This window comes from Aptenodytes patagonicus, chromosome 23 (assembly GCF_965638725.1).
Source record: "Aptenodytes patagonicus chromosome 23, bAptPat1.pri.cur, whole genome shotgun sequence".
NCBI classification, from domain to species: domain Eukaryota; kingdom Metazoa; phylum Chordata; class Aves; order Sphenisciformes; family Spheniscidae; genus Aptenodytes; species Aptenodytes patagonicus.
In genome coordinates, this window is record NC_134971.1 from 7,870,626 (window position 1) to 7,892,476 (window position 21,851).

Sequence of the window (21,851 nt, forward strand, 5' to 3'; positions counted from 1 at the left end):
GCAGCGAGCAGAGGGCTCCGGTACCTAATGAATTACACGTCCTCACCCCGGTGAGCCTACGAGCGCCTCCCGCATCTTGCTATTTTACTATTAACAGTTGCCAAGCTGTAAACTGCTCGTAAAGCAAAGCATCTTTCAAAATCAATTTATCAGGGGGTGGTAGGAAACGGTAACGTACCATTTTCTTCCGCGGGTGTCAGGGTCCGGCTGGCAGGACGGGCTGGGAGGAGACTGTGTGCTGCAGGGAAGATGGAATTAGCTCAACTTCTGCGGTTGCCTTAGCTCAGCTTTTTTTGGTAGCTCTTTCTTCCCATGCTCTCCAGTCCCTTTTCTCTTCGCTGTCTTCGATTTGTCTGGTCTTCTTCCACAAACCCAACCATTTCTATTAAGGTTGTCACCATTTTTAGAGGGCTGAAGCCCAGGGAACCTACCCATTGCTTTTTCACCCTTGTATTTCCCTTAAAATCTCCCGTTTTGGGGTTTTTTTAAGCTGCTGTCCTGGTTTCGGCAGGGATAGAGTTAATCTCCTTCCTAGTAGCTGGTACAGTGCTGCGTTTTGGATTTAGGGTGAGAACAATGTTGATAACACACCGATGGTTTAGTTGTTGCTAGGTAGTGCTTACACTAGCCAAGGACTTTTCAGCTTCCCGTGCTCTACCGACTGGGAGGGCTGCAGGTGCACAAGAAGCTGGGAGGGGGCACAGCCAGGACAGCTGACCCCAAACTGGCCAAAGGGCTATTCCATACCATGGGACGTCATGCTCAGCGTATAAAGCTGGGGGAAGAAGAAGGAAGGGGAGGGGGATGTTCAGAGTGATGGCGTTTGTCTTCCCAAGTCACCGTTACGGGTGATGGAGCCCTGCTTTCCTGGAGATGGCTGAACACCTGCCTGCCCATGGGAAGCAGTGAGTGAATTCCTCGTTTTGCTTTGCTTGTGTGCACGGCTTTTGCTTTCCCTATTAAACTGTCTTTATCTCAACCCACAAGTTTTCTCACTTGTACCCTTCCAGTTCTCTCCCCCATCCCACCGGGGGGGAGTGAGCGAGCGGCTGCATGGGGCTTAGTTGCCGGCTGGGGTTAAACCACAACAGCTGCACATGCACCCCTGTCCCTAAGGATGGAGTGACACCTGTATCTCTGTGCTCCTCTCAGAGAAAACCCCTCGCAAAAACACCGAGACATAGCAAAACCAAAGCCATTATTCTCCGGATCCTTCTGTCATGGCTTTAAGCAGACACCAGGAAGGATTCCTGCCATTGCAACCCAATTTTTCTACTACGCTGCAATTTGCAGGTTATCAGGGCAAGCTGTATTAACGGGTCTGGCTCTGTGGGGATGCCTTCAAAGAGGGGACCTGACAGTGAACAGCAGCCCGGGGGAATTCCCTCTGAACAGAGGTTTAAAGACTTGGGTAATTTATCTTAAAAAGGGGGTCTGCTGATGGTTTATGCAAGGATGAATGATCTCAGGAAAGGCTGCGGGACGGGAGGGCAGACAAGGGCATTCAAAGTTTGCACCTGCAAGGCTGAACCTTTTCCATGCGGCGTGCGATTGAGCTGTGCTGCTGCCTGATAACCGGATTCAGACCGAACCCAGACATGTGTCAATGCTGGGAACATTGTGATTGATCGTGCTCCGTCCTGGAAGGGCTGTTTTTGGTTTCCTTTGAAACATCTCGCCCCGGCCAGTGTCGGAGATAAGGCATTGCAGCGCATTGATCAAACCCCATCTGATGGCTGCCAGATTCATCCACAATGATTTGCTCAGCCCTTACTGATGCTGTGGCTGAAGGAAGGTCTGCAGAGACCGTGACCTCTGCAACTTAGGGACATGCGTCCCTGGCATTCAGCAAGCCCCACGTGGGACCCGTCGTCCAGGTAACATCATCGGTGGGTCGGCTTGTTTGATTTTTAAACGCAGAGCTGTGCACAGCACTTAAAATATAGATGGGGAGGTTGTTTCTTGTTTGCTGGAGCAGGATGTCTGGCTGCAATCACACTTTTGCACAAGGAAAGCCACGACAGGGCCGACTTAGCAGCCGGTTAGTGTGGCGTGCCGCAGGAGTCCTGCTGCCCTGCAGGTGGGAGTGGGGTTAGGACCTTCTCCGGCATGGCAGCGGGAGGATTTGGGGTGTGAGAGGCTGCATAAGAGAGTAGGGCAAGTCGTGTCAGGCAAGAAGTGTTTTCTAACCTGCTAGAGACCCCGTGCTGGATGCCACGGTGGTTTGGAGTCCAGCTGCTTTGCACAGTCGCAGTACTGGGGGAGATGGGAATGAAGAATAGCGCTGACAGATCTGGGACATGGCAGGGGATTAGTCTCTTTCTAAGGCCTTCATTTATTATTTCTGATGGCGTCTTACACCCGGGAGGGTTCGGCTGGTACCCATATCAAAGCTCTCCACTCCCAGCTAACCCCCGCACATGTTGTCCTTGTCTCAGTGCTACCACAAGGCGACTAAGCACCATATTTCCACCTCCCTGGTGGGTCTCCTTGGCGTGAGCTGCCCTGGATTCCTCTGCAGCAGCAGGGCCAGGGATCTGAGTGGGAATCTCTTCTGACAGAGGCTGGAAAGAGCATCGCTGAATGTGATGCACAACCCATTCTCACCTAGGAAGGAGGGATCTCCAAGGACTTCCAACTGCTGACCTGCAAACAGGAGTATTACCCTGGCCCAGGTACCTGATAGGTGCTGGAAAGGGATAGACCAGACGTGGCTGCACTTCATTTCCAACAGCTACAGCGTAGAGATGAGCTGTAGGCAACACCCCACATCCATCTGTCCTCATCTGATCCTGCATTAGCCTGTCTCCGTCACAGACAGCCGTGCTTTAAGGTCCTGGAAGCCTCTCCGTCCCTCCAAACTCAATCTGTGCTGAAGTCAGGTGCTCAGCGCTTGGGAGCAAGTATCTGTGCCCAAGTACGGATGGTTGAGTCGAGATCTTCTTGTTACTGCTGCCAAGCTGCAAAGGTGAGATAGGAGCTTTCCCAGTGGCTGGCAGGTCTAACCCAACGTGTGCATGGAGAGCAGTGTGGGCAGCGCTGCCTTCTCAGCACAGGCAACAGCCTAAAATCCTGCACGCTACCCTTCCTAGTCGCCCGAAGTTAACAGGGGTGAAACAACTTCGTCCTTTCCTTCGGTTTGATTCGCTTGCTGTGCAAACAGCCGGGGACAGCGGGGAGGGAGAAACCACGGGAACAACTGAACCGGCATCATGCGTCCACGAAACAGCAGTAACAGCTCACGTCCTAGGCATGGGCAGCGCCGGGGAGGATTTTTCCTAGCCTGGCCAAAGGTCTTGTCTTTTCTCACCCCGCTCCTGTTCCCAGCTTCCTCGGTGACAAATACCAGCAGCCAGATCCAGGCTTTCTGCCTCCTTCTCCGGCCCTGGGCCGCAGCTGAGAAAAGCAGTAATAGCCAACTGCTTTGGGGGGTGGGCATGGGTTAAAGGGGAGCATGTGATGAAGCTGTGGCCTTTAAGAAAAAGAGGAGAAAAAAAGAAAAAAGCATCCTTTCACCTTTAAAAAAAATATAATAAAATCAATCTTCCCAGATTCAGAGTAGAAGAAACGTCTTCAAATTGCAGTCTAGGCATGACAAGGCACGCCTGTGATTTCTCAATCAAGTGACAGCGTGCCCGGCGTCGGTGGGAGCAGGCAGGGCTCCTCTCCGTCATCCGAAGCCAGCTCAGCCAGCTGAAACCAGGTACCTGCAAATCCCAGCTGGGCAAGGCTGAGAAATGCCACCCGGAGAAGGGAGGGCAGAGAGCCTCTGGGACTGAGCGATTGCGTCAGTGCCAGGGCCACGACAGTGAAAATTAGCTACTGAGCTGGAAACACAAGCGCCTTTTTATTTTTTTGCCCCTGAAAACCAGGCAGGAGCCCGGAGGATCGAGGCTAGAGATGCAGCAAGGCTCGAAAAACAAACCTCCCTTTGCTAGCCTCACCCTGCAGGGAGTGAGGAAAGGCTGTGCCCATCGCCGGGGGATCTCCCACCCACTGTCTTTCCTGGACGCGGACTGAGATGGGGAGTTTTCCCTCGTGCTGAGCAGTGGGAGGTGACGCCCTCCCTGCTCTCGATACCAGGGGAGAGGGATGAGTCCTTCCCCCTTCACCTCGTTACCTTACACATTTGTTGCTTTGCTGGTGCTCTGGGCTCCCAGCAAAGCCCACCCAAAGGGAAACGCAGGATTCAGCTCTGCTGGGTCTCCTGTCCCTGTAAGGGCTCAGCACTTGCCATTAGGCTGGTACGTACCTGTGGCTAGTTAACAGAAGAGGTGTTGGCTAACAGAGGTCAAGGCATTTGCAGCCTCAGGATGGATCCACATAATCAAGCCCCTAATCTTAACAGTTGAGTCCCAGTCTCCCATTTCTTCCAACTGTGCTCTGCGTCACGGTATTTTTGTGGTACCTCCTGGTTTCTACAGGACCAACAGCGCCTGAGCACTGGGGACACGTGCCCTGCGAGCACACCAGGACGATCACACAGCAGGCATTTATTTCCAATTTGATTGAGTGCCATAAATTTGCACAGAGCACGGCGGGGACCCAGTGCTCTGCAGATGAGACCTGCTCTCGGTAATAGGCAAGCACCCCACGTGCGGGTGAGAAGTGGGCAACGGGGCTCGGGCCTTTGAACCTCGCCGGAGCAGGCAAGATTTCTCCCATCCCATCCTGCAGAAGATGAGATCTAAGAGCAGCTCCCACCAGCAGCAGCTGGCTGAAGGAGGGGGCCAGCTCATAGGGTTTGCTCCAGAGCTTTCTTCCCTTTTTTCTTTTGTTTTTTTTTTAATGAACAGTAATGATCCTCCTCTTTTTTTTTTTTTAAACAATTTGAAAATATCTGACATAGAGGAAAAATAATGAATTCCCTTTTTCGCCTGCATTCTCTGATCTGTCAGTCTGTACCCAGGAGCTGCGCACGCAGGGGGAGGAGGAGGAGGAGGAGGCAGGGGATGCTGGCCTACATTGGGTAGATAATGATTTTCCTGGCTGTCCCCCCTTCCAGGAGAAGGTTCAGGCATGTCCTACAGTTGAGGGGAGACAAGAAACAGGCTATGCCACCCGTCCCTTTTGCAGTCTTTTGCTTTAGCCCTTTGTATTTCTATTTGTGGGAGGGTATCTGAGGTGGTTTGTGGCTGCAGTAGAGGGGGATGTGCTTGGAGGACTTTCCTGCAGTATGGCTCTTCCCTGGTGCCCGTGGGTTTGGGGGACTTGACCCACCAGGTCCCTGCTCCTTCTCCGTGCCTGCTGGCTGACAAGCCGAGCGGTGTTTGTTGGCTCCGAGACAGATTAACGCAAGGCTGTGCTGTTTAGTTTTAGCATCGCCCCCAAAGCTGTCTTAAACGGTAGTCCAGTGTAGGATTGCTGAAGATGCTGCAGCCTCTGTGGAGTCCCGCGTGCCCGTGCGGGATGCCCAAACCGCAGCCCACTGCCCTCCCTCCGAAGTGGATGGGGGTCATGCCCTGCTCCCAGCATGGGACTGCCATAGGTCTCAGTGCAGGGCAGCTGGGCAGAGTGGCGGGGCTTGCACAGGAGCAGGGACAAGGGGCTGATCCAGCTGGGAAAGCCTGGGATTCAGAGTGACTTCACTTCCAGTTAAGCAGACCACATAGTCTGTGCCTCAGTTTCCCCTTTTTTAGGTATGCAGTTCCCTGTGCCGGGGTGGGTGCGTGACAGGGGATCATATTAATGAATTTGATTATTACAGTGGTTACAAGGCCAGCTGGGCAGATAATTTTTCCTCTGTTCCTATCCCATCCCTCCCGACACATCTGGGAAGCTTTACCCTGACCTTCCTCCATCCCCTGACAGGCGGAATCGGAGCCATTACTCACGATTGCTGCAGGTCACGCATCCACCTCTCTCCTTAATCGTCAGCAATACCCTTCGGTTTAAGGAGAGCCGGGGCAACTTATCATAGACACAAGCAAAGCAAAACAGCTCCCTCCTTCAGGACCCGAATTAGGGCTTGGCAGTAGCTGTTGACACATTCCATCCAAACAACGACTTGATTGGGAGAACTAAATGAGGAACCGGCAAATGCAATGTATTTGCTGGGGTTGTATTTTCCTTTCAACTGGAAGAGGAAATTTTAAGTTTCTTACTCTTTGCGGAGAGAATATTTCAAGTGAACGATCAATACCTGGCCAGCTACCTGTCTGCCTGCATGCACAGCATCTGGCTGTTTATTAAAGCTTAGAGGGGTTTGCCAAAACTTTTTTCTTCCCCCTCGTGTGAAAGGCTTTTCAGTAGAATACAAATGCTCGCTTATCCTGTGTCAGATCTGCTCGGGTTTTCTCCAAAAATGGATGCTGCCCAGAGCCAGGTCTCACAAAGGATTTCAGAACTTTGAAGTTCGGTTTAATTCCAATCTGACATGAAAATCAAATATTTAAAACCCTCTCTAGGAAAGAATCTGGGACCAAACCCCCTCTCAGCTTGAAAAAGCAGAGTATTTCAGTGATAGCCATCCACATGACCTGGAGAGGGATTTGGTGGGGGAAGACGAGCCCCTCCTGGGCAGAGAGTGGGAAAGTGGAGCTGAGCTGGCGAGTTCGGGTGGAGCTTTGCTGCAATTAAATGAAGCCATCTCTGCAAAGCTTTTCTGGGTTTGAGGAATCTGCATTCTCCAGCAGGACACCATTCCACTGGAGAAATCCAGCCTGCTGACCCAAAGAAATCTAGAAAGTGTGGGACTTTCAGCAGCTGGATGGAAACAGAGATAAATCATTAGGGGAAAGAAAAAAAAAGTTTTTAGGAAATATTAGCAGTTTGTTTCCCATGAGCTTCTTAATGTGAGGAGGGTCCCTGCATCGCACTCAGCTGCAGAGACAGATGGACAGGAGGGAAACAGGGATGCAGGTTGCTTTGGGTGCCGAGCTGTCACCCTCCGCCAGCTGCCAGGGCAGCATCGCCGTGCGTCCGCTTGGGATGGAGAGGAGGCATCACTGCTGGCAACCCACCCACCCTCCCACTCAGACACGCACACTGAAGTGCCACAAGACAAATAGGACCGAGAAAGAGATGCACTACTTAAACTTTCATCACTATTTTTCTCCCTGCTCCCCTTGTTTCTTTTGATTTATTTTTTAGCGTGTTTTCCCCAGGCTGTGCTGTTTGCCTGCATCTGTTTCCTCTCCTTCTTCACTCAGCAGCAGCCAGGCGCCTTTCTGAGGGCACCCGCAGCTGCCCTGCATTTTTCAGGCTGTCCAGGCTCAGCTCCCTTGGGTCAGCAAGAAGAATGAGGCAGCAGAGCTCCAGCAGCAGAGCAGCATCAGGCTGGGGTAGATGCAGGCTGGACATGGAGAGGACAGGAGAGCATGGATGTAGGAGAGACAGCAGAGGACCTCTAGACATAACATCCCCGCTCTTGCTATCCCTCCCTGTCCGAGCAAGGACTCTGGGGCAGCTCGTTAAGACACATCCATATTGCAGGGACTGTGCAATTGCCATACAAGAGCCCCATCCTGTTTGCACCCTTCCCAGGGTGGGTGACCCTGCCAGGGCTCCGCATGGGAGAGATGGGAAGGGTGCCAGTCACGCAGGCACCCTCCAAACGACCAGCCTTCCATCCCACGCCAATCTCAGCAGGGCCAGAGGCTGGCAGCACGTGAGTACACTTTGAAGCAGTGCCAGCGTTGGCACCGTAGCCAGCGTGGCCTCTGTAAATTGAGAGTGTGCAACACGGACTGAATTTTTTCAGCTTGCCTTATGTAGGGAAGGAAGACACAGGCAGCTTCGTTGATTGTTTTCCTTGCAGAAGAGCTGAACCTCATCCTGCTGAGCAGCCTGCAGACAGAAATGGTCTCCAGGTTTCAGATGTAGCATGCAAAGGAAAATCTGGTTGATCATGCTTGGAGGAGGGAATATTACGAGTTGGAGTCAGGACTCTCAGCCCTGCAGCTGACCCCATTTGCAAACTCAGACCACTCGCTCTGTATTGTCCCTTTTTCCTTACCTGCCAAAGTTCCTCATCTGCAAAGGGATTGCAATCCTAATTGCATCGGGAAGGGGAGAGGCAGAATGGACGCATGTCAAGGTGGTTGAGGGGAAGATGCAATTGCAGTCCGGGATTAGGGTTCCTCCAGAGCTCAGGTTACCGAGCCCCACAGATTTGCCATAAGTCTCCAGTTAGTGCTGCCCTGAAAAACAACCTGTGGCAGCACTCAGACACAGCGAAACCTCAGCCTTTAAAGCGTTGGACAAAACTTAAGAGCCTGTTTATATCCTTCCTAGCTCTGAAGAGCTGCTGAAAATCTGAATCCTAAATGTGTAAAGTCCTGATAAATGAAAAGCTAAACATTCATGTAGCTGTAAGCTGCTCTGCAGTGGTTTAAGCCCTCACAATTTGTAGCCTTCAGGCTTGATAATACAGCGAGACATTAGGCAGTCTGCTGGAAAACTACTGCCAGAAACACAATCCCTATAAGGGGATTCTCTTATCCAGTGTAGCAAGTTCCATCCTAAAAGCAGTTTTGTTTTCTAGCCCCTTTTCCTGCTCTTGGGAAGCTATCCTAGATACTTGATGAAACAAAGAACCTTCTTTCTTCCCTTGTCTTCTCCCGACCTTCCCCCAGTTCTTTCAGCGCAGCCAGGCATAGTCTCCCAGCCTTCATTTTGCCAAACTAAACAAGCCAATCTCTTCTGATCTGACCTGGTAGGAAAGCTGCTCTTTCCCTTTGATCAGCTCCACAGCCTTTCTCTGTGTCTGTCCCAAACTCAGTTCAACATGCACGAGTGTGGCCAGACCCCCCAAGATCTCAAGAACGTTTTGCAGAGCAACACCACTGGCCTCGGCAAAACACCCCCAAGGCTGGCAGGGAAAGCAGACGTTGGTTTCAAAGAGGAGGCAGTTCCCTGCAGTTATCAAGAAGAGGAGAGGATGTACCAGTCCCAAGCAGAGCACAAAAATGATAACAGCAGCTAATCAACTTGTCATTTTGCTGAGTATCATTAACACCAAGCTTATCGTCAAAGTCACACCCCACCAGTCTTGCTACGTTGACCGCTTGCAGAGGGCAAGGGCCTGCTCCCTTTTGGAGCAGGACAGGATCTTCCTGGGAAGGTAAGGAGACCACAGAGGCTGCAGGTTGAACACTGCTTCTTTCACAAGCACCTTGCCAGCCAGCAAACCTGGACTCAAAATGCCCCAGCATGGAGCAGAGATTGAATTTGCAAAGGAAAACGCTCTTTGCAGGGTTTGTATTGCAAAAGCTTCCACACAGCAAGCAGCTGTATGCAGATCAGGGCAGCGCCTGGGTGCAGTCACCCAGAGCAAGTGTGCTATGATGCCCTCATAAGCTCGACTTGTTTACAAGAGGCAAACATGCCTCTTTGACAAGCCTGCGATGTGATGTCTGAATACGCAAACACTTGGCTGCACCAGAGCAAAGTTTCCAGATCCACAAGAGGGTCAGCTGAGCCAGCTGAATCCCTCCAGGCTGCCTCCCCAGGGCTCTCCACGCTTTCCTTACTGTAGAGACAAAATACAGGAGCAAACGTACCCTTGTTTGGCTTGGCTTCATCATCTCCATGGGGCCTCGTGTTCTCACCGAGTGCCACCTTGCTGGAAGACAGCTGGGCCACCAAGTAGAATCATAGAATAGAATCATAGAATCATTGAGGTTGGAAAAGACCTCTAAGATCATCGAGTCCAACCATCGACCCAACACCACCATGTCCACTAAACCATGTCCCTCAGCGCCTCATCTACTCGTCTTTTAAATACCTCCAGGGATGGGGACTCAACCACTTCCCTGGGCAGCCTCTTCCAATGTTTAACCGCTCTTTCAGTAAAGACATTTTTCCTCACGTCCAATCTAAACCTCCCCTGGCGCAACTTGAGGCCATTTCCTCTCATCCTATCGCTTGTTACTTGGGAGAAGAGACCAACCCCACCTCGCTACAACCTCCTTTCAGGCGGTTGTAGAGAGCGATGAGGTCTCCCCTCAGCCTCCTTTTCTCCAGGCTAAACAACCCCAGTTCCCTCAGCCGCTCCTCATCAGACTTGTTCTCCAGACCCCTCACCAGCCTCGTTGCCCTTCTCTGGACACGCTCCAGCACCTCGATGTCCTCAAATCGACATCCACAAATCAAGTACTGTTAGCAAACTACTGTGGAGGGCTGGGAATGCTTTTGGTCTACATTTAGACTCAGCTTCGGGGCTAGGAAGCACTTTCTAATGGTTTGTAGCATGTAGTGATCACCAAGAGCATCTTCTGGTCACTGCTATTTGCTTAACACACATGTAAGATGAGCCCGGAGCCTTGAGTGTCACAGACCCCGTAGGGAAGATGAGCAATGCGTCAGCGATGCCTTAACCCAAGGGATCTCATTCCTCGGGGGGGGGGGACACTTGTGCTGAGTCTTAACATCAGCCGAACATTATTTGCAGATACATGGCTCAGAGCAATCCTCAGGGGCTGCTCAGTATCTGCCTCTCCAGCCCAGCAGCTGGGTGGCCCTCCCCCACCAGTGAGCATTTGGGGTTGAATCTCTTAACACTGTCCCAAGAAGAGAAGGTTTGTTACACAAACCCAGCAGCAAGGAGGTACCAGCCACAACAACAACAACAAAAAGCAGTCAGCCTTAATTAGGAAGAAGTACTGGTGGCTGGAGGGCTTTTTGCTTTCTCCACTTCCAGGAGCTGATGTCTGCCTGGAGGATCCTGTTATCTCAATAAATATTGCTAATAATTGAGGCTCTGTCTGCTTGCCACAACACTGTCCAGCTGACCAGCTGCCCAGAGCATTTAGAGACATCTATGTTATTTCTTAGCCAAAGCTGCAGTGTTAGCCTGGGGTATTAGTTCAGCGCTGAATAATTCTGCATGGTCTCATTGATTAATCATACAGTTAAGTCTTGCAGGGCGGGACTGTGTGCAGGAAAGCCTCTAACTAATCAACTAATTTAAGAAGTTGCCGAATGCACAGCCCAAGACCAACACAAATTTACTTGTATTTCTTTATGCTGATGTGCTGTAAAATGTGCTTTTCCCAAAGCGCTCCAAAGGGCAAGGAGCAGAGACCCCAAGCTGTCCTTACTCATCCAAGCAGCCCACAGCTATGGAGAACAGATTAATGCCTGTCCAAGGCTGGTTTAAAAATATTCAGCAAGCCCTGTGTTTTGACAGAAAAACAGGGTTCTGGTGGGGAGAGGCTTGTCATTGTTTCTTTGGAAAGTTTTGACTGCTGTGAAGAAAAGAACAGTTCTCCAGCTGAGGTCCTGAGTGCACTGTGAGGAACAGGGGACCTTCTGCTGGGGCATTTCACCTCCCACCCCAGAAGGTCTCAGTGCAATGTCTGTTTGGGGATGATCTGTCTGGACTCCCAGCCCATAAGCAGCTGCATGTCATTCATCTCTCCGGCTTGTTCTTACTCTGGTGGGCTTGAGCCATCATGGATCCCTTCTCCTTCATTCTTTTTGAACTTTGCAGGCACGTAAAGGTTAACCCCATTTTCTTTGCTGTCAGGAATAACACACACACCCCCCAACCCCAAACAACTCTTCCTATTTATATCCCTGTATTAATCAGGAAGGCTAGCACTTCTACATCTACATGATTAAAAATTAGGAAACCGGATTCTGTGGTGGTGCCTTATAATAACCAATCCTGGGAGCACAGTGGATAAATAATGGATCGTGGCTCTGTGCCACTGTCTTATCGCTTTCCCTTCTTTCTTCTTCTCCTCTTTTTATCTTTCATTCTTTCTTCTCTTCCTCCTCCTCCTCCTCCTCTCCCAGGCTGGAGTTTGAGTTTGGGGAAGGAATACATCCATCCTTCATTTGCAGGAGTTAGAGCTGTTGAGAGGCATTGCTGATTCCTATTCATCAGACCCTCTCCTCCCCAACCAGATCCCCTGGTTAGTGAGCCTGGAGACCATCAATAACTCATGGCTACATGAATAACTAACTGGGGGATGATAACCACTTACTTGGGAAGACTTAATCAGGACCTCCTCTCTCTCCTTCTCTTCTTCTCATGTCCTTAAGCAGCTCCTCGAGTCTTGCTGCTAATCCAGTAGAGGGGAAAAAGGAGCAGAACAGTAGGTTAGAAAGCAAGGTTTTCTGGCACAGGGAAGACAAGTGGTTCCATGCATGAGGTTGTTCCCTGTCCCATATCCCCTGGGATTCATGGGCAGCTAAGAGACAGGCTGGACTGCTTTGAGGGGGTGATGTTAAGCCAGTGACTGAAGAAAAAAAAAAGAAGCCTTCAAATGTCAGCCAGTGGGACAGGACATCAGTCAGGAATATTAAACAACCCACCGTAAAAGTCCCTTCCATTTAATACCGAGATGCTCTTCAGAGAAAAGCTTGTGGGTTGGTTTTTTTTCCCCTGCTCCACAAGATGAATTTCCAATATTTTACAAGCTGAGGTCAAATTCAATTAATAGCTTCAGTGAGGGGAAAAACACTATTGAAAAATATCATGTTTTTTTAAAAACAGTATAACTCATCCAATGAAGGGGTTGTTTTTTTAAAAAGTGGAAAGAAATACTTCCTTAATAGTTAAGTAGCATCAGAATTAAGCAGAATTTTCCACATTTTCATATTCAGGGGCTGACACATTTCAACTAACCCAAACCACAGATCTTCACATTTTTCTTCCACTCTTGTAGCCTGAAAAAAATGTACATTTTGGATCAACGCAGAAAAGCTTCCCCCCCCCCCCCCAGTCCCTGGGTTCCACCCACTGAGCTGAAAAATCACATTACTCACAGCATTTGGCAGATGTGTATGTGACCAGCCTTGTGTGCAACCAGCACATCTGCCTTGCCTACAAATCCTGTGCCGATGCAGGCAGCCACCTCTGAATTGTCAGGGAACATAATCCCTTTCCATCTCCTGAATTCAGCCCAGCACTAGAGGAGCCAGCGAGGAGTTTTTAAATATTTCTCGGCCAGCTAAAACACCAAGGCAGCTCAGGAGCAGAAGCAGAGACGTACTTGGGTATTTCAGAGCCCAACTTCAACATTCACTTTGCATGGCTCAGCCTGGTGCTAGCCAGCTCAGGGAGGGGGAAAACAGCCCTGACTTGTAACAAAAGCAGCTCCACTTTGGTGGAAAATTGGCAGGTTTCCCCCAGCTGCATCCGCTCAGTGAGGAGGCTGAAGGGTAGGAGGCTTTCACCACCTGCTCCTGAGCTGGGTGTGAAGCAGCAATTTCTTCCTACACCCTTTGCTAGCATGAGCTCTTCTGCTTGGGCAAGAGGGGCTGCAACAGGGATGCCCTTCCACTGTGTCCTCCACGCTTCTGCTGGCTTCCCAATGCTGCGTGGGCCCCAGGACCTCCTGAAACAGGCCATGAGGTGGCTGGGCAACATGTCTATCTGTAGCAAGACCTGCATCTGGTTGCCCAAAGGATCTGGTTGGGAAGAGCTAGACTGACAGCTGTACAGACCTCTCCATCTTCAGAGCAGGTCTTGGCTAGACCGGACCCAATCTGGGTAGCAGAGATGAAAGGTCCTCTCTGCAGGATGAAAGGGAAGCCACTCTCTCTAGCTGAATTTCCCATCTCTTACCATGCTGGGGGTGTTTAGAGATGCCAGGCTTCAAGAGCTAGTCACAAAAGATGAGACCATGCTCAGGTGCCCCTCATCTCCTGCTTCCCTATTTCCATCCCTCCTTGTCTCTGGTATGAAGTGCTTCCCAACACAAGAAACAAAGATGCCCAGGGGCTGTGTGATACCAGCAAAGCCACATCCTGTAATGAGGATGCAGCCTCACACAGGCTGTCAGGCTGCGGTGGTTTCAAAGGAAGGTTGAAATCTTAAAGGTCTCCTTGACATCCCCGGCAAAATCTGCTTTCACAAAGGGAGATGCTTAAAAGACTCACTGCGGTGAGAGGGAGTCTGACCGAACGAGAGGAATTTCACAACCTTTTGTGCGGCAAGACAGCAGCACGGATGATGAGCAAAAGTGACAGGGAAATCAAAGCAGGGCAAGGGAGTGCTCAGGGGTTCCTCCATCCCTCTGTGATGGAGGGCTGGCAAGGGAGCCCTCTTCAAAACAGGCGGTCGGGAAACCACACTCCTGATGCCCATAAGCTGTTCACCCCTGAGTGCAGTAGGTAACAGTCCAAACCCGGCTCCCCTGCCCTTCTCCTCCAAATCATGCTCACCTACCTTCCAGTTTGCAGTCAGAGGAACAGGGGTCAGACCAAAGCCCCTCCGAGCCCCGTATCCTGTGTCCAGCAGCAGCCAGTTACAGTTGCCTGGGGAGGGATAGAAGAATAGGGCCAGCAAGCAGAGGTATTTCTTTCAAATACTCTCCGTCCTCCCACAGCTTGCAGCTCAGGGACATCCCGGGCCAGAGGTGTTTCTGAGTATTTAGTAGCCCTTGGTGGATTTCTCTGCCACAGGCTTGATCCTTCATGTTACTGCAAAGCTCAGGCAGCCACCTGGCCCGTGTCCCCTCTAAAACTTCAGCCAGTTTCTGCCACCGTAGTTCAAATCTGAGGCACAGCTTTCATGTAAGCAGCAAAAGGCAAGCCGGCTATAATATGGTGAGGTGGGGTTGCATGCTCCCACAGCCACATCAAAGCCAGCTGCAGAGGTTTGAGAGGTCACGGTCCAGTCCTGGCAGCCCAGACCCCACAGGTAACTCCAGGAAGGTTGGTTTAATGCTAGCAAATGACATTTGTCAAATTGTCTCCTCTGTGCTTTTTCTTTGCAGTTCCTCCAGATGATCCTGTCATTATGGGGGGGCCCATCATCAGCCTGAGAGCAGGAGACCCCCTCAACTTGACCTGCCATGCGGACAATGCCAAGCCAGCAGCCTCCATCATCTGGATGCGGAAAGGAGAAGTCATCAATGGAGCCACCTACTCCAAGGTGAGGCAGGATGGGGCTGGGGACACGCACTGTGCTCTTCCCTTGCTTCAGAAAGGCGTACCAGGCCTGACGCTGCTCTTCGCACAGCCCCAAAACATCTAGGGCAGTGCCTTCAGCTCTGCAGAGCTGAGACTCTCACCCTACATCACCCCATACAACCTTCCCGATGGAGAGGCTGGGAGGAAAACAGTCAGGAGGATGCAAGTGAGAAACCACAAACTGTCACCAAAATGGGCTCTGCTCTGAATTTGGCTGGCTTTTTGTACCCTCTCACAGCTTATATATAAATTGCCTGGCATGCCCACTTCTCCCCCCAAAAATCCCACCTGGGTGTGGTGTTAATACCGTATAGAGCAACACACAGCCAGCCCTGACCTGGCCTTGGCTGTAGCAGAACCTCTGGATTGAAAGGTGGTTGCAGTGACATATGTCCCCTCCTCCAGCTGCAATTTTCCATGAAGAATTGTCAGGGTTGTTGGCATTTTTTAATTTAAACAGAAAGCTTTTATTGGGTCATAAAGGAAAACATCAAAGAGCAATCAACAGTGTACTCAGAATGGGTACCCACATGTTCTCCTGTTTATAGATGCCTGATGTCTGGTAAGTGCTAAAGATTCAGTAACACTTGACATTTCTAATGAAAATTTCTAAAGAACAAAATATGAGACATAAAATGGGTCAGTTTGCAGCCATTTGTAATGCAAGCAAACTTCAAAGTCAGGAGTCAAAGGCATTCCTCTCAAGCTCTTGAAGATCTTTTAATAAACATTTCACCCTCTGCTACCACTGTGAAGCCTCCACCCAGCCTCGTTCCAGCAACGTCCCGATCTGCTTGGAAAAGCAGAGGATCCAAAACACCCTCCTCTCCTCCTCCCTGTCGCTCTGCAGAGCACATTGATACCTCAGCTGAAGCTGAGCTGCTTCCTTGTGGCTGATGGGTGTGAACAGAGGGGGAAATTGCCCCATCTCCCTGCGTGCGATGCAAGAGGCAGCACTAATTAAAGCCAGAGAGGACTGACCTCTCCCTCTCTCAAATCAAGTGGAACTAATTAAAATCCAGGCCATTGACATGCAGTTGTTTATAACTTACTCTCTTCAACCCAAGCCTTCCTCTCCACTGCAGACTGCTCAGACCTGGCCCTGGGGAGCCAACATTTAAGCCCTTTCCCTTTCAGACCCACAAGTAATGGGTACCAGAGAAGAAAGAATGCCCCTCCTTTATTTTTCTTTAAAATATTTCCAACAACAACAACAAAAAAATCTTCCAAAGCAGAGCTTTCAGGCTGCAGCTCCCTCCCACATGCAGTACATGTGAGATTCCCATGGCATTTTAAGCGGCTGTCAGGGATGGTCCGGAAGGGGAGTCCTGTTCTGCATGGGGGAAGCATCTTCCCCTTTTCCTGGGGTCAGGGGGATGGTGTTGACTGATCTGGTGATGTTGAACCTCAGTTTCTCCTGACTTATTGGAGATTTTTATGAGGCCCTTCTACAAATGCTTACCTGCCATGAGCAGGGAAAAGCGATGCTCCGGGGCCGGGCATGCACAGGGGTGGTCAGCCAGCACCAGCTGCGTCAGACCTTGTCACCTCAAGCACCACAGTCCCCACACATGCACGAGAAACCCTAACGTGACCATTTTTGTAACTGCCTTAACCTTGTGAAACATTAAAAAAGAAAAACACCCTTCAGATAAACTAATGGCCAATTTTAGCCATTTTTTGAATGGGAGGTTTTGGGGTCTGAGAAACCTTTCCCTTTTGAGGCTCCCTTTAAGATCAGTCCTCAGTGTTCCTCTTTCTGCTTTTTCAATAAAACAAAAACCCAACTCAGATTTCATTTGATCCAGTCAACCAAGAAGAAACACTGTTCAGGTTACTGATTGCCTGAAACCATTTATACTGAGTGATAATTTCTTTGTTTCTCTGAATTTCCAATCCACCCACTGATTAATATGCAGCCCCCCTGCAATCGCAGCCAGGCAGTACAGCATAGCCATAGCTGACTGAAAACCCCCATACTTACCCTGATCCCTATCGAAAGGGACAGGGAATGGTCCCTATAGCCATAGGGGATATTAGAGGACCCTGCAGGGTTTGGAGGCTAACCCAGAGTTCGGGGGCACTGTAGGGGCAGAAAGGTCCTGCACAGGCTTAGGGTTCACCGATGTGGTGAACCACATCGGTGGTTCAGCACCAAAAGTGGGGCTGTTCCACAAACAAAGGGCACGCAGGGTGACAATAAAGCAAGCACAGGGCAGCATCCTTACCGCCAAGGGCACAGCACCAGCACAGGAGGAGCAGAGCAGGCTTGGTGGTCATAGCAGGGTCAACCAACAGCGCAGCAATCCCCAGAAAGTCAATAGCAATGAGACAGCTCTGAAGTCAAGCCAGAAAATCCAACCCATGTCAGCATACCTAAAGGAGAGCTTGAGCTAGAGCCAGAGCTTAAATACAGCTCCTGGGCCAAAGGGTGAAGAGCTCTTGGGTAGAGGCCCCAGATGAGGTTCGTCAGGGAAATGAAGGACCGTTGGTGCACTCAGGCCCTGAGGATCACGTACTAACAGGTCTTGGTCCTGCTTCTCCCCAGCTGCTGGGCTGATTGTGATGACAATTTCTCAGCACCGTTCCTTGTCTAGTGTGCCTGAGAGGCACAAACCTGTATGCGTGAACGCTGTGTCACGACGAACCCAGGTAGTGAAAGCATTAGTCTTGCTGCCATATGTTTATAATTCAATAAAGCACTTGTCTTACATTGTGAGGAGGAAACTTGAAGGATACAGACTTAGAGAGAAAAACTGCCTGGCAGGGTCCAAAATACATAGTTATGGGATGGGTGTATCCGTGGGCATTTACCACTATTATCAACGGCTGGGAAAAGCTGTCTTTCTGGCATTTCTGGTCCCCGGAGGATGTTGATAAATCGGAGAGAGGTCAGAGGAAAGCCCAGATAATGATTAAAAGATTGAAAACCATGCAACGTCGTGAAAGCCTCCGAGGGCCCGATCAGTTTAGTTTACCAAAGACAGGGCTACAGGGTGACGTGACCATGGTCTGTAAGAACTTGCAGGAGGATTAGGAGTTTGATAAGGCAGGGATCCCGGGGCTCGCCGATAAAGGCATGGCAGGGCACCACGGCTGGAAGTCAAAGTCAGGGAAGTCCGGGGAAGAAACAAGGTGCCAAGGCTGAGCAGGTAGAGCTGGTTAACCACTGCTGTACCAGGCTTGAGGTTTTGCATCTCCGGCATCCTCAGGTCCCCATCACAGTGATCACCAAGTGAGGGCAGGTTCAAGAAGCCAGTTGCCCTGTCTGTCCCCTGGCTCCCTCTTTCCTGGGACGGTGGGTGACGTATCTCGCTGGAGCTGTGATTCCCCCGGTCTAGGCACAGCAGGGCTGGAGCGAAGCAGATGGGAGTTAAGTGCCCAGTTCCCAGGGAAGTGCAGTGAAATTTGTCTATGCTATTCCCCTAAGGCTTCTTGGCAGATTCCAGCCAGAGAAACTGTTACTGCAGAGAGCGCTGCTTGGCTGAGAAGCTCGTACAAGCGAGGGCTAGCTGTGTGTGTGCAGAGCCTGGCACAACTCTTGGCGAGGGGAAGGGGCCCCTCTCCTGTAGGAAACTGCCTTTTCTCATCTCTGTTTCTCCCCCCACAGACACTCCTCCGTGACGGCAAGAGGGAGAGTATCATAAGCACGCTTTTCGTCGCCCCCTCTGACATTGAGAACGGGGAGAGCATCGTCTGCCGTGCCACCAACAAAGCCATTCCCAGTGGGAAAGAGACCTCCGTCACCATTGATATCCAGCGTGAGTACGCAGCCAGCTGAACTACCTCACACTACTGTGTGATCCCAGCCTCCCTGCTCTCTCCATCGCTGCCCCAGGGCTGCCCGCATGGGTCTGACTCCAGTCAGGAGCAGGTTGCTGGGGTTTGGGGGTTTCCCTTTACTGGGATTTACTGGTACGTCGATACGGTGAAGTCAGAGACAAGAGAGCTCATCTCCCCTGAGCTCCCTGGGGCACCAGAGGGACACGAACACCCACGGGGACAGGCTGCTTCCCAGCTTTTGCGTCTTGTGTCCATGGTTTTGAGCAAAAGCAGCACCAGCTGCCATGCTCTGGGTGGTCGGTGGGCATTGCACGTGGACAGACTGTGTGCCCTGATCCAGGCCTCTGGGGTCTCTGGAGCAGGGATGTATCCCAAATGTCTTTGGCTAAGAAAGCAGCATCTCTGGACCCGGCCAGTAGCAGAGATAAGGCCCATTAAGGTTTCTGGTACAAAAACGCATGTTTCCAGTCTTACAAGCTGTTCAACGGTAAGTTATTTGTATTGTTCGCCACTGAGATAGCATGTTAGACACCTAATCGGTGGCAAGTCTCCCTCCTGTGAAATATAGCTAGTGTCAATCACCATCTGATAGGGACAGGTGTGTGTCAAGAGCCATATCATTTACCCTTTACTGTAAATCCATGAAGCAAAGTCTTCCTTCCTCAAAAATTCACATTTCACAGATCTCTTCCCTCCTCCTCTGCAATAGCTGTTGCTCTTGGGTTCATCCCGACCTCCCTCCAGCCGGGCTTCATTTGCACACACAATTCCTGCAGCTGTATTTACCAACAATTTGCAAATGCAGGGTGTTCAATATTAGCATGCCAGCTGCTTTCCAGAGTCCAATTAAAACTGGCTGAACAAACTCAAGCACAGCAGAAAATTCACCATTTAAGACTTCCAGCTCTTGCTGCCGGAAGATTAACAGGCTCTTGGGTCGCTGGATAGCGTGTCCTGACAGAACCGGCCAGATAAAATGAAATAATAGCATGGGTTATTTCACAGCCAGCAAACACTTACAATAGCTGGAGACGCACACGCGTTCTCACAAACAACGCAAAGCCGGAGACATCATTACACTGTGCTGTACAGTGCGGGGCAGGAGACGTGAGCTGAATCCCTGAACCTGATGGAATCTGCTTTGAAAAGAGAAAGACCCAATAAAGAACACCAATTTCCACTCCGAGCCTTAAATACGCCACGCTGTGAAAGTAATAATAATAGTAATATCCTATCCAGCTATTAAAAGTATGTTGTTCTTAACGGGTTCTAATGAGGATATCAATTTCCCAGTGCTGGATGGGTGATGGAGGGATAGAAAAATACCAAGATGGATTAACCAGCCTGCGGTGGGGTGGATTTTGTCCCCGATGCAAGAGCCTGCCGTAGCTGCTGCCCAGTCCATTAGGTTTCACTCCCAACCTGGTAGGCAATGGGCTGCTTTCACTTTGTGAAGAGCTAAAGGTACTTTTCATAAACAAAAATTATCTGGGCCACTCGTTTCTCCTGGGGAACTGTCCTGGGCAAGGCTGGCTGCAGAGGCAAGGTAGGCGGCATACCCTTCTGCACCACCCCAGCGATGAAAGGAGGTCCTTCCTCTGGGTCTTCTTCCAACAGCTAGCAGAGAAGCAGCACCTTGGGGGGAAAAAAGAAGTGGTTTCTGCAAGGATAAGGAGGTAGGCAGCAGGTTTTGGCTGGTGAGCTTTCCCCAGCCCGGCACAACCTGCTGCATTTCATCCCGGAGCCTGCACATCTCTGCCTCCACTGTTCACACCGTAGCAAACGTTGCCCAGCTGCAGGGTTCGAAAGACACGGCCTTGCAAAATAATCCCAGGGAACCAAAAATAATCCCTCCCAGGAAGCAGCAGCCTGGTAGATCACTCCTCCTGCTTTTGTTTTCTTTTGCAACTCAAAAGAGCATGAAAAATGCTCACGCTCAGCGAAGAAACGCCAGGGTGGGCGTTATTTCCTACCCAGGGTACATGTGCGTGGTGGGAGAGAATATCCTCTTTCAGCTGACGCAAAGTTGAAGTTTGTCTCCCATCGATCTCATGCAGGCACTGCCTGACCATCTGAGCAGCAATGAAATAGCTGAGTCATAAAACCCTCCCCTTCCAAAAAAAAAAAAAAAGGGGGGAGGGAAAAAAAAAAGGAACTGAAAAAAAAAACCAACCCAGAGCAGGGTCTGTAATGGAAACACTAAGCGACTCCAGCTGGAACATCTGTTCAATGTGATTTCCGTTCCACCAGCCACATCAAAGTCAGCATCCTGTGAGTTATGAGCTGAACATCACAAGTGGGATTAAAATCATGTTTAATAGTTTGATATGCCATAAACTATTTATACTGCCAGAGCCCAGTGGCTCTATGGAAATGCACATCCAGTGTGCCGGGATGGGGAGGAGCAGGGTTATTGCTTATCCAAAGCCATTTGCTCCAAGCCTGTGCACACACAGGTGCAGCTGCTCATTTCTACACCTTTTTTTTTTTCATGGCAAGAAGGGATTTGACTGCATCTGTATTTTTTGCAGGAGGTGGGAGTAGGAGAAGGAAAGCGGAGGGTCTGTGGACCAGGGTGATGAGCAAAATGAGGGCCACATCACTGTGTTGGAGGGTCTCCTGCTGTGTTTGTCCTTGTAGCGTTGGAGTGTTTGATTCCCTTTTGTGCTTCCCACTGGGGAGTGTGAAAGCCCGGAGCTGAAGAGGCATCTCAGTCTGCTTCCAGCTCCTCATTCCTCCTCATTTGGCCCACAGGCTGCTTTTGGATTCAGGGTAGAGGTTTGGAAGGGCTTGTCTGGGCTTCCGGAGGGGAGAGGAGCACGGAGAGGGATCTGCACCTGGCAGTGCGAGAGCCAGCACGGTGCCTGCAGCCCGTGGAGCTCAGCCCGTGACCCCAGCAATCATTTCCCAGATGCTAATTTAAAATAGTGGGAGCTGAGGGCTTTGCTCAGCTGCCTCACTGACTGCACGGCTGGTGAGGAGCGATGCTGGTCCCCCGGTACAAGCGTGCTCGCGGGGATACGTGGTACCTGGGCGTGCGAACATTTGCATGCACGCTTTCCTCCCGGCCGCCTGTAGGCTGACTCTATCTGATTCCATCATTCAAATTAATTACAAGAAGCCAGGCAGGAATTATAATTGTAACCGAGTGGAATTACATTCTGATGAGTTACAATTTGTGTTACTTTTTTTTTTTTTTT

At 50.5% G+C, this 21,851-nt stretch overlaps 1 protein-coding gene across 1 annotated transcript in view; it reads left to right on the top strand.

Annotated features, from left to right (window-relative positions):
• The window catches only part of KIRREL3 (kirre like nephrin family adhesion molecule 3), a 344,477-nt gene that overhangs the window by 271,949 nt on the left and 50,677 nt on the right, over positions 1 to 21,851 (top strand). The window contains 2 exon segments of the mRNA XM_076358570.1: positions 14,673 to 14,830; positions 18,479 to 18,629. Coding sequence (XP_076214685.1) covers positions 14,673 to 14,830; positions 18,479 to 18,629 — 309 coding nt within the window.